General features: G+C 41.1%; 1 protein-coding gene across 1 annotated transcript in view; it reads right to left on the reverse strand.

The window, feature by feature from the left end:
* The window catches only part of lrrk1 (leucine-rich repeat kinase 1), a 387,270-nt gene that overhangs the window by 111,522 nt on the left and 262,678 nt on the right, over positions 1–13,070 (reverse strand). Inside the window, 1 exon segment of the mRNA XM_034162532.1 lies at positions 6,813–6,930. Coding sequence (XP_034018423.1) covers positions 6,813–6,930 — 118 coding nt within the window.

Consider the following 13,070-nt stretch of genomic DNA (forward strand, 5'->3'; position numbering starts at 1 on the left):
AGTGTTTTTAAATGGGTTGTGCAATGTCCATGACATAGTTCAAGAAATTATTGCATGCCAGAACTTTTGAACATTTCAAAATTTTCTTTGCGCACTAGCACACAGCCACGCACAGCTTACCACAGCTGACTCATTGGCACGCGAGATTGCGTACCAGTGCAGGGTTCAAATTTGTGCAAGTGTCAAGGTGCGAAGATTAAATGAATTGATTAAATTAAACAACAACAACAAAAAAACATCTCTCCTTCTGTCTTGTATATAGGCTTCATTTTATTAACATCTCTTCTCACCTTAAGGTTTATCATGTCGAGGTGCACTCTTGACTTTGCACGAAAAATGATTTTGTAGTCATTTCATCACTGCCATGAATGAGACAGCTCCTCCCCTGCTGTGTGATGTGATGTGATGATGAGGGATGTTGATTTGCAGACTTGTGCAAATGTGATTCAGAGCTGGGGTGTGAAATCTAGATTCTTGACCTCTTAAAAAGTTTCTAATACAATAACCCAAGTCATTTATTTGATTACAAAATCAACACACTGTTGGTAAAAATCTAAACAGACCTCATAGTGTGGGTGCGTGCATGTGCGTGATTGTGCGCGTACATCTAATAACTAGTAACATGCACGTAGGGCCTGTCAATATATCTTGCATTGGGGCCCGTGCTGAGGTTGCTATGCTACTGAGACAGATTACTGTCCACATGTAGTTATGTATGTAATCATGTTCTATCGGGAATGACATTTATTTGTGATTTTATCACTGTTAAAACTGTTCAAACACAGCTGGTGGCTGATTTCTGGAAATAACTAAGGCCTGGATCTTAATCTTGATCCAGTACGATCACAAACCCAGACACATTTCTTCAGTGTGTGACATTTTGACTCACTGGGTGCAATGTAGAGAAATATTTCTCAGAATGCAACAGACATCTTGTTTTTTTCTGGATAAGACTCAAAACCTTTCAGTCACCCCTCATAATAAAGAAATACTTTGGAATAGTTAAATGCTGCTGACAGCATCAGACTTTTAGACATCAGACTTGATCTCAAATGACTTCAGACTTCTGACTGCTCTGTGTTCAAAAGAATGATGAAAGTCCTTCAGGTCACAGACACACTTGTTACTTCTTATCTCGCCTCACCTGGGAGCCACTGCTGACCAGAGCCATGCTCCTGACTGGGTACGGTCTCTGCCTGTGATCTGTGTCCTCCATGCCAAACACAGTCTTATTGATTGTGTGGAAGCACAGGTAAGATTCTCTGTCCAGAGGAAGATCATCTACCAGGTTGTAAACAGCCACAAGTCCATCAGACATTCCTGCAAACACTCTGGCCAGGCTCTGAAAGCAGACATTTCATTATTTTATTATTACAGCTATATTTTGATGGTAGAGCAAGTAGCTCAGTGGATAAGATGCTATCCTGCCAATATGGATGTGATGCATACGCAGTGATACCTGACATTTCATCTGCAATGTTTCAATTCACCCAGCTGTAAATGGGCACTGGTCTTGGTTGAGAAAGTAACCTGCGTTGGACTGGTATCCCGTCTCAGGGGAGTCACACTTTCATTCACTTGATGCCACAGAATCCAGAGATAAGCACAGACACCAACAGGCCTCACAGCCTACGGTGCATCCAGAAAGTATTCACAGTGCTTCACTTTTTCCATATTTTGTTATGTTACAGCCTTATTCCAAAATAGGATACATTTATTGTTTCTCCGCTGAAAATAACACCCCATAATGACAACATGAAAAAAGTTTTTTTTTTAATTTTTGCAAATTTATTAAAAATACAAAACAGAAATCACATGTACACAAGTATTAACACCCTTTGCTCTATACTTTGTTGTTATTAAAAATACAAAACAGAAATCACATGTACACAAGTATTAACACCCTTTGCTCTATACTTTGTTGATGCACCTTTGGCAGCAATTTTAGTCTCAAGTCTTCTTGAATATGATGCCACAAGCTTGGTGCACCTATCTTTGGGCAGTTTTAGTCATTCTTCTTGCAGCACCTCTCAAGCTCCATCAGGTTGGATGGGGAGCATCGATGCACAGCCATTTTAAGATGTCTCCAGAGATGTTCAATCAGATTCAGGTCTGGGCTCTGGCTGGGCCACTCAAGGACATTCGCAGAGTTGTCCTGAAGCCACTCCTTTGATATCTTGGCTGTGTGCTTAGGGTCAGTGTCCCACTGAAAGATGAACCGTCGCCCCAGTCTGAGGTCAAGAGCACTCTGGAGCAGGTTTTCATGCAGGATGTCTCTGTACATTACTACAATCATCTTTCCCTCAATCCTGACTAGTCTCCCAGTTCCTGCTGCTGAAAAACATCCCCACAGCATGATGCTGCCATCACCATGCTTCACTGTAGGGATGGTGCCTGGTTTCCTCCAAACATGACATATGGCATCAATCAATCAATCAATTTTATTTATATAGCGCCAAATCACAACAAACAGTTGCCCCAAGGTGCTTTATATTGTAAGGCAAGGCCATACAATAATTACGTAAAAACCCCAACTGTCAAAACGACCCCCTGTGAGCAACCACTTGGCGACAGTGGGAAGGAAAAACTCCCTTTTAACAGGAAGAAACCTGCAGCAGAACCAGGCTCAGGGAGGGGCAGTCTTCTGCTAGGACTGGTTGGGGCTGAGGAGAGAAGTGAAATGAAGTTTCTAGTATTTACAGAAAGTGTGCAATAATTCTTTAAATAAAATTGGGCAGGTGCATAAATGTGGGCATTCACATGAAAGAGTTCAATCTTTGTCTCATCAGACCAGAGAATTTTGTTCCTCATAATCTGAGAGTCCTTCAGGTGCCCTTTGGCAAATTCCAGGTTGGCTGCCATGTGACTTTTACTAAGGAGTGGGTTCTGTCTGGCCACTCTACCATACATGCCTGAATGGTGAATTGCTGCAGAGATGCTTGTCCTTCTGGAAGGTTCTCCTCTCTCCACAGAGGAATGCAAGAGCTTTGACAGCGTAACCATCGGTTCTTGGTCACCTCCCTGACTACGCCCCTTCTCCCCGATCGCTCAGTTTAGATGGGCAGCCAGCTCTAGGAAGCGTCCTGGTGGATCCGAACTTCTTTCATTTACGGACGATGGAGGCCACTGTGCTCAATGGGATCTTCAAAGCAGCAGAAATGTCTCTGTACCCTTCCCCAGATTTGTGCCTCAAGACAATTCTGTCTCGGAGGTCTACAGTCAATTCCTTTGACTTCATGCTTGGTTTGTGCTCTGACATGCTCTGTCAACTGTGGGACCTTATAAGCAGACAGGTGTGTCTTTCCAAATCATGTCCACTCAACTGAATTTACCCCAGGCGAACTCCAATTAAGCTGTAGAAACATCTCAAGGATGATCTGTGGAAACATGATGCACCTGAGCTTAATTTTGAGCTTCATGGCAAAGGCTGGGAATACCTATATACATGTGACTTCTTAGGTTTTATTTTTTATATATATATATATATATATATATATATATATATATATATATATATATATATAGCCAAGTGGCATCTGTGTACAACTTTGATCATGGTGAAACTGGGGAGAGCTGACATTTGTTGTTTGGTATGCTTATGTACAACCCCAGTTCCAATGAAGTTGGGACATTATGTAAAATGTAAATAAAAACAGAATACAATGATCTGAAAATACTCTTCAACCTATATTCAATTGAATACACCACAAAGACAAGCTATTTAATGTTCAAACTGATAGACTGTTGTTTTTGTGCAAATATTTACTCATTTTGAAATGGATGCCTGCAACACATATCAAAAAAGTTGGGACAGGGCAACAAAAGACTAGGAAAGTTGATGAATGTTCAGAGAACACCTAATTGGAAACAGGTGAGTGTCGTGTTTGGGTATAAAAGGAGCATCTCCAAAAGTCTCAGCTGTTCACAAGCAAAGATTTTGTGAACAACTGTGTGAAAAAAATAGTCCAACAGTTTAAGAACAATGTTTCTCAACGTTCAATTGCAAGAAATTTAGGGATTACATTACCTACAGTCCATAATATAATCAGAAGATTCAGAGAATCTGGAGAACTTTCTACACGTAAGCGGCAAGGCCGAAAACCAACACTGAATGCACGTGACCTTCGATTCCTCAGGCAGCACTGCTTTAAAACCACCATCATTGTGTAAAGGATCTTACCGCGTTGGCTTAGGAACACTTCAGAAAACCATTGTCAGTTAACACAGTTCATCGCTACATCTACAAGTGCAAGTTAAAACTCTACCATGCAAAGCAAAAGCCATACATCAACATCATCCAGAAATGCTGCCGCCTTCTCTGGGCCCGAGCTCATTTTAACTGGACAGATGTAAAGTGGAAAAGTGTGCTGTGGACTGATGAGTCCACATTTCAAATTGTTGTTAGAAATCATGGACGTCGTGTCCTCCGGACAAAAGAGGAAAAAGACCATCCAGATTGTTACCACCGCAAAGTTCAAAAGCCAGCATCTGTGATGGTATGGGGTTGTGTTAGTTCCCATGGCATTGGGCAACTTACACATCTGTGATGGTACCATCAATGCTGAAAGGTACATCCAGGTTTTGGAGCTACACATGCTGCCATCCAAGCAACGTCTTTTTCAGGGACGTCTCTGCTTATTTCAGCAAGACAATGCCAAGCCACATTCTGCATGTGTTACAACAGCGTGGCTTTGTAGTAAAAGAGTGCAGGTACTAGACTGGCCTGCCCGCAGTCCAGAACTGTCACCCATTGAAAATGTGTGGCGCATTACGAAGCGCAAAATACGACAACGGAGACCCCGGACTGTTGAACAACTGAAGTCGCACATCAAACAAGAATGGGAAAGAATTCCACCTACAAAGCTTCAACAATTAATGTCCTCAGTTCCCAAACACTTATTGAGTGTTGTCAGAAGGAAAGGTGATGTAACACAGTGGTAAACATACCACTGTCCCAACTTTTTTGAAATGCGTTGCAGGCATCCATTTCAAAATGAGCAAATATTTACACAAAAACAATAAAGTTTATCAGTTTGAACATTAAATATGTTGTCTTTGTGGTGGATTCAATTGAATATAGGTTGAAGACGATGTGCAAATCATTGTATTCTGTTTTTATTTACATTTTACACAACATCCCAACGCCACAAAAGCTTAAAGTTGATAGGACTAAATTTTTGGAGAAATTAGCTTTAACAACAGTGTTCATGTATCCATCCCCTGATTATCTGGTATTATACCAAAGCAATCCATTGCTTATGTCATCTAGGCTGTCATATTTTGAATTAATTTATATGAAGTTGTAGAGATTTCCTTTCCATTTGAGTTTAAGGAAGATAATTTTACAATTTTTTTTTTTATTTATTTGTACTTTTTGTATTCTTTTTTTTTTATCTGAAATGGTCCAAATAAATTAAATGTGCGAAATACCAAGTGTTCCAATACTTTTGGAGGGCACTGTGTATCAGTCACCTAGAAGAAGTTCTTAATCCATTAAATTAGTTTTATGGACACTTGGATTACTGGTTTGGATAAATGGATTGAAGATTCCAGTTTCAAAGAAAGTAACTCAAATCATTTGTAATCAAAAGGTTAAAGCAGTGGTGTCTGAGGTATTCCTGAAAGGGCCAAGAAGGTGCAGGTTTTCTTTGCAGCCACTGACTCCAGCAGGTGATTTCAGTGATTAACATCACTTTGAGCAGGTGGGATGAGTTCATCAGTGAAATCACCTGCTGGAGTCAGTGGCTGCAAAGAAAACCTGCATCCTCTTGGCCCTTTCTGGAATAATTTGGACACCAGTGGGTTAAAGGGATTAATGTTGAGAAGTTGACTGAGTGATGCAGACTGACCTGTTCATTGTGCTGGAACAGGAAACAGGCAGGTGATGACAGCTGGGCTGGAGAACTGTTTCTGTGGTATACTGAGGGGGACACATGTCCTTCAAACTGTAGATGAACACCTCCTGCTCCTGACAAACAAATAAACAGGCAGAGACAGGCAGGTTCATAATATGTGAACACCAATTTTGCTTTCACAGCATGTGAGAGTTAAAAGTAAACAATTAACACAAGTTGATGCTATGATTTACATTTTAACTTGAAGGACATGTTCACAGAATGTTCCATGGTCTCCTCAGACAGTGGGCGCAGAGAGGAATTCTGGATGTAATGTCAGTGTCAACACAGCTAACAGCGAGAAGATGTTTTTCTTAATCTACATTCCTTTGTTTTTATTCAGGGTATTCAGGAATTTTTCTTGGAGAATAAAAGGTGCCTGTGACAGCAAAGTGGACGAGTATGGACAACGTTTTTTTAAAGTCTGCTTTCAGCCAACTTGGGTTGTCTGCCTCAAATTTAGGAGACTAAATGTACCAGGATGACTGTCTTCTGAACTCTGTCCATGTGAAGTTCCAACAGCTGCCAGAGAACTAAGTTGTAAATATGCTGTAAATTGTGCAAATATTTATGATGTGACTGTGTCCATCGATCATCCATGACTGGATGATGGGGACAGGTGTCTTCAGTCCACTTCACCTCACTGATCAATCTCAGTTCTCAGCGGACTCTCAGACTATTGCAGTCACTGCTCCGCCACCTCACTGCTGCTGTTCTGATGACTTCAGCTGCTTCTTTCCCTCTGTGGCTGACCACTGATCAGTAATACAAGGTACAGTTGGCCAATGACAGCAAAACCTGCCGTAGATCTGCTTAGTGTTGTTGCCGTCGCCTGTTTCATTGTTAAAACAAGACACCGCTCCCCCCCAAACAATCCAATCAGGTTGCGTTAACGGTGTGCTGTCGGCTGGTCGGTACCTCAGTGGCCATCCAGAGAGTGTTCCCCATCTTCATCTGACAACTGATCCTGCTACCTGCACAGGACATCCTCTTCACCTCCATTTGACCCTTGTCCACATTCACCACGCTGTAGTTCCTACAGAGAACACAGACACAAACCACTGCAACATGAGTCAAGATCTTAAGACCTTCACAACTTCAACAGTAAACAACTTCTTCTCTTGGGTCCTTCAAACAGAAACAAGTCACGTAGGCCATCTGGCATACTGGGCAATGCCGGTGGGCCGACGCGCATTTTTAGCCGGCTGTCATCATTATTTAAGAAAAAGTATATTAGAAATTCTTTTTGTCGACCATGATGACCCATTGGCTGATTTTCTTGAAGGATACTGGGCTAATCCAATGACATCTGTCAGCCTTCCTCAGCCTGCCACTCTTCCCCTCCTTGTCTCCTCCTCCTTGACCAAGGTTTTCAGCTGACCGGCGCTGAAGGTGGATCAACCACAAAAGCGCAAGGGGAGTGCAGAAATGCTGTGAGAAAAAAGGTTAAAAAGGCTACAAGCAGACTCAGCAAAATGTGCCAAAAAGTGCTGGGGGGGGGGGGGGGGAGTAGCCTACACACACGTAGCTAGCACACAGTCAGTAGTGAAGGCTGTATTAAGCAAAATGATGAGAGTTGTCAAAAGCACAAAGCACTTTGTGAAGATGTTTGTTATGTCCTGTGGCAAGAATGCTTGATATGTTCCACAAAATCAATCCAAGCTGATGTTCTCACATGACATGTAAAAAGTCAACAAAAAGTTTTCTTTGTCTAATTTGACAATTAAAGACAAAGAAATCCAAACAGACTATCTACAAATAATTTGTATGAAAGAAGAGAGAATGAAGAACATATTTATAAGTTAGCCTGGTGTATGATGCAATGACAAATAACATATTATCAATGCAGATTATGGTTGACTTACTCAGATACATTTGATTCTTAAAAGGTGTCTCTGCCAGTGGGAAATAGCTAAATCTATCTTTTTAAAAATGAAAACCAAAGATAAATCTTTAATTAAACAAAATGCATAGCTTATATTTCACCATAATTGTTGAGAAATTATCGTCCTGCGATCATACCAAGATGTCACACATGAAAACTGTCATTACTGTAAATTTAAAAGACCAACACCATAAATATCGGACAGCATAATATTATTAGGTTGACATAGCAGATGCCATCATTTTAAAACAGTATGGTACAAAGGATTAAAGGGTTAAAGTTCATCACTGAGCAGCAGCTTTGCCGCAAAATGTTTGAGTTTATCAGCCTCACATGAAACTGACATCTAATCCTTCATGCAGTTATACTTGCAAAGTTCTGTACATCTCCATTGGGCTTTTTTGCAAGAACATCTTCCAGTACAGCCAGCAGCAGCTTTGCAGTTACACTTGACAAGTTTACTACATATGTCTGTAGCAATGGGTAAAGTTCTCCCAACTGGTTCTCAAGACCAGGCACCTAAGTGGCTCTACTATTCTACTCTTCTTCTTTTTTTTTTTTTTAGATATTTAGAAAAAAAAACCTGGAAATCACAATGTATGATTTTTTAAATAATTTATTTTGTATGTTCCTGCTGCAAATAAGTATTTGAACATGTGAAAATCAATGTTAATATTCAGTACAGTAGCCTTTGTTTACAATTACAGAGGTCAAACGTTTCCTGTAGTTTTTCACCAGGTTTGCACACACTGCAGCAGGGATTTTGGTCCACTCCTCCATACAGATGTTCTCTAGATCTTTCAGGTTTGGAGTTTCAGCTCTCTCCAAAGATTTTCTATTGAGTTCAGGTCTGGAGACTGGCCAGGCCACTCCAGGATCTTGAAATGCTTCTTACGAAGCCCCTCCTTAGTTGCCCTGGCTGTGTGTTTGGGGTCACTGTCATGCTGGAAGACCCAGCCATGACCCATCTTCAATGCTCTTACTGAGGGAAGGTTGTTTGCCAAAATCTCACAATACATGACCCCATCCATCCTCCCTTCAATACGGTGCAGTCATCCTGTCCCCTTTGCAGAAGAGCACCCCAGAGTATGATGTTTCCACCCCCATGCTTCACAGTTGGGATGGCTTTCTTGGGGTTGTTCTCATCCTCTAAACATGGTAAGTGGAGCTGATTCCAAAAAGCTCTATTCTGGTCTCATCTGACCACATGACCTTCTCCCATGCCTCATCTGGATCATCCAGATGGTCATGGTGAACTTCAAACGGGCCTGGACATGTGCTGGCTTGAGCAAGGGGACCTTGCTGCCCTGCAGGATTTTAAAACCATGACAGCATCATGTGTTACTAATGTAATCTTTGTGACTGTGGTCCCAGCTCTCTTCAGGTCATTGACCAGGTCCTCCTGTATAGTTCTGAGCTTTCTCACATCATCCTTACCCCACAAAGTGAGATCTTGCATGGAACCCCAGACTGAGGGAGATTGACAGTCATCTTGTGTTTGTTCCACTTTCTAATAATTACACTATGTAACACAATTTTTGTTCCTGGCTTCTAAGTGTTATATTCAACTGCTTATGTCTAAAGTCTATGGAAAAATGACTACATTCAGCACAAACTTTGATTTTATTTTTTTAACGTTCTAGAAAGTTCTAAAAGTTTCTTGAAATTTCTAGATAATTCTGGAAACTTCTAGAAAATTCTAGACAGTTCTAGCAGTTAAAGAATATTCTAGAAGACTACTCAGTAGTAGTGAAGGCAAATCGAGCATATTCTTGAAAACAGACAAATTTCAAAATATTGTCCTGATCACAGAAGCAAAGTTTCTGTGGAATAACAGCTATTTTCTATTTATTTAAGGCATAACAGGTTAGGAAAACACACTGTGTACCCAGGAACAAAACAAAAATAAAAATTTGTTACATAGTGTAATCATAACAGTTGTTGTCTTCTACCAAGCTGCTTGCCTGTTGTCCTGTAGTCCATCCCAGCCATGTGCAGGTCTACAGTTTTGTCCCTGGTGTCCTTAGACAGCTCTTTGGTCATGCTATGGTGGACAGGTGTGTGAACAGGTGTCTTTTATACAGGTAACAAGTTCAAACAGGTACAATTAACACAGGTAAAGAGTGCAGAATAAGAGGGCTTCTTAAAGAAAAATTAACAGGTCTGTGTGAGCCAGAATTCTTGCTGGTTGGTAGGGGTCAAATACTTATTTTATGCAATAAAGTGCAAATTAATTATTTAAAAATCATACAATGTGATTTACTGGATTTTTTTTTATTCTGTCTCTCAGTGGACATGCACCTAAGATGAAAATTTCAGACCCCTCGATGATTTCTAAGTGTGAGAACTTGCAAAACCGCAGGGTGTTGAAATACTTATTTTCCTCAGTGTACCTTAGTATACACGAGTTCTAACTTAGAATTGGAATGTATTATAGAAGACATACCTTACTGAATTTTCATGCAGAAAACAAGGAGGAATTCTTTGAATTTCTGTCCAAGAAGACTGAAAGCAGTGAATTTCCTCCTGGCAAAACAGTGGTGGTGACAAGGAGAAACTTGTCAGTGCAGCTGCAAAGCTGCTGCTGGCTGCACTGGAAGTACATTTTTTGACAGAAAGTCATGTGATTATTCGGCACTGTAGTCTCATTTGAGGGCGGGCAGTTAATATTTGTACCCCTACCCGGAGAAGAAACCATGACAGCATCATGGTTTCTTCTCCGGGCAGGGGTACAATATGATGCATATGATGTCATTTCTCTACTTCCGGGGGGGAAAACCACGGCATTTTCAATGGGGTTTTGGGCAAATTACACACAAAGTGAAAACGCAAAGCAAAAGTGACGATGCTGTGGAAAGTGGAGATGTGTTGCGGTTTGTTTATGACTTGGAGCACTAATACGTTGAGGTGGTTTTGCAGGCGAGAGAATGCGGCTACTGTATGCATGCACACATGCATGGGTGCACAAAAGGACTGTCTCATACTGAATTCACAGTCTCAAACATTCAAAAGGAAATGCAATAACTTGCAGTGACATTGGTGTTCCTGCTTTAGGGACATGGTCACACCTCTGTAGATCAAACCTGCTCTCACACGACTGTCTTGCTGCTGATTGCTTCAACCTTTTCACACCTTGATGCTCAAAGTCACATGCTTCTGTGAATTGTCACACAAAAAGTTTTCAAGTGCTTTTGATTTCCTTTGCTTTGTTTCGAGCTGCAGACTGTCTGCAGCTGAAGAATGTGAATTTGATATGCGGTTTTTGTCCTCCTCAGACACACCTCCCGCAGAATTCAAGCTGGACCAGGCGTATTTAAGATGTGCGCCTGGAAAGTGATGTGCTGTATTTTACTTTTCTGTGATTAAAGCACATGCTCTGCGTGTTTGAATGGAGAACTTGTCTCCTTTTATTGTTTCCGACTTTTATTGTTTCTACACTACTCTGGTTAGCTACGTAGGCTAACACTTACCAACACGACCTCTCCTACTCACTTTGTCTTCCCTTCTCCAATGACAAAAAAAAAAAAAAAAAAAACACTTTTTGCGGCTGCTTCAGTGATTGCTGCCAAAACAAAACAGTACACCATTTGTCTGTGTGAAGTTATGCTGTGTATATATTGGACAACAGGAGCGGAGGTCCGTGTAAGTGGTCAAATCCTGCAATATCACGCAGGGTTCAAATGAGACTGCGGTGCCCTACTGCTTTGGTCTCTGCTTGCTCTTCCTCTCTCAGGGTGCCCTTGCTGATTTCTGTTGTTCAACTTCGTAATCATTCAATTTCATTGTGTTGCTACACAGTCATTCTTGAGTATTATCAGAGGGTGATTCAACATTTTCTCAACCAGTATGTACAGTATATCAGACTATTGTCTAGTCCTGCTCTAATGCAATTGTTGTGTATCACTCACTTTTTTCTATGCCAAACTGTCTTTCAGGCTGTCCTGTCCCCCAGAGATGTTCCAGGGACGTGCCTTTCACTGGTATGGGCTTCACAGGCATTCTTCACATTTGTAAGTTTACTACGCTGTATTCTGTTGTGGGTTCTTGCTGACATCCACCTGGATGGTCATAAAGCCGACTACTTTTACAAAGTGACTGTAATGAATGCAACCGTCTATTATTGCATCATTTTAAAGATACCAATACTGTCATAAATTTTTAGTAACTGTCCCATTCTCACTGTTCTGTTGACCCACCTGGTCTCTCTTTCAATTTCAATTTCTTTTCATTTATATAGTGCCAAATCATAACAGAGTTGCCTCAAGGCGCTTCACACAAGTAAGGTCTAACCTTACTAACCCCCAGAGGAGCAGTGGTAAGGGAAAAACTCCCTCTGAGGAAGAAACCTCAAGCAGACCAGACTCAAAGGGGTGACCCTCTGCTTGGGCCATGCTACAGACATAAATTACAGAACAATTCAAAGAACGAATATACAGGAAATGCTGTTGGTTCTCTCCATTAGGGCATAATTAGAGTGAAGGTTTGCCTTTTCTGATGTGGAGTTTCTGTGTGTTCTTTTTCTTTTATTGTGAGTTTTTAAATGGCTCTTATTTTAATTCCAGAAGAGACAGTTTTAGATAAACTGAGCATATCTGACCTCAACTCTGCTTTCTGTCTCCCTGAGAGCACCAAGGTCCATGTAGCCTTTTGTCTCAGCATAACAAGCTGTTATCTCTCTGTTCATCAAAACATTATTTAAACTATTCCTTCACTGATCCCTCCTCTTTTTCTTTCCTCTCTCTTCCTGTCTCTGCATCTCTCTCTCTCTATCTCTCTCATTGGCTCTGTGTTTTTCATACTTTAATGAGGAGCTCTTTATTTTACATGGATATATGTAAAAACGTGACTTAAGCTTAAGCTTAAGTTGGACTTAACCCTCTGGGGCTGATGCCCTCGTATACGATGGCTGAGTACAAGTTTTACTAAATTATAAATAACTTTTTAATGATATGAGATAGAAACTTACTTTTTTTCTGCTGAAAAGTTAACTCCGCGGACTTTCCAGACAGCCATCCAACATGTTTGTACTCCTCATAGAAGCTGTGTGATGACGTGCGCAATGTGAGTGTCCAATCGGAATTGGTTCACCGTCACATGGTTTTCCAGTATCTAATTGCAGGGCAGATTTACCTCACGTGGTAAACTAAAGATTGTTATTAGGAGCAATGTGTTACTAGTTGGCCAATTTGAACAGCCCTCTGGCTGCTGGCTCCAATGCGCCCTGCGCCATTACGCACAGTGAACAGTGGAAGTGATCAGAGTAAAGAGGGCCTCATACAATCTCACATGCT

The sequence above is a fragment of the Thalassophryne amazonica genome, chromosome 2 (genome assembly GCF_902500255.1).
Source record: "Thalassophryne amazonica chromosome 2, fThaAma1.1, whole genome shotgun sequence".
NCBI classification, from domain to species: Eukaryota; Metazoa; Chordata; class Actinopteri; order Batrachoidiformes; family Batrachoididae; genus Thalassophryne; species Thalassophryne amazonica.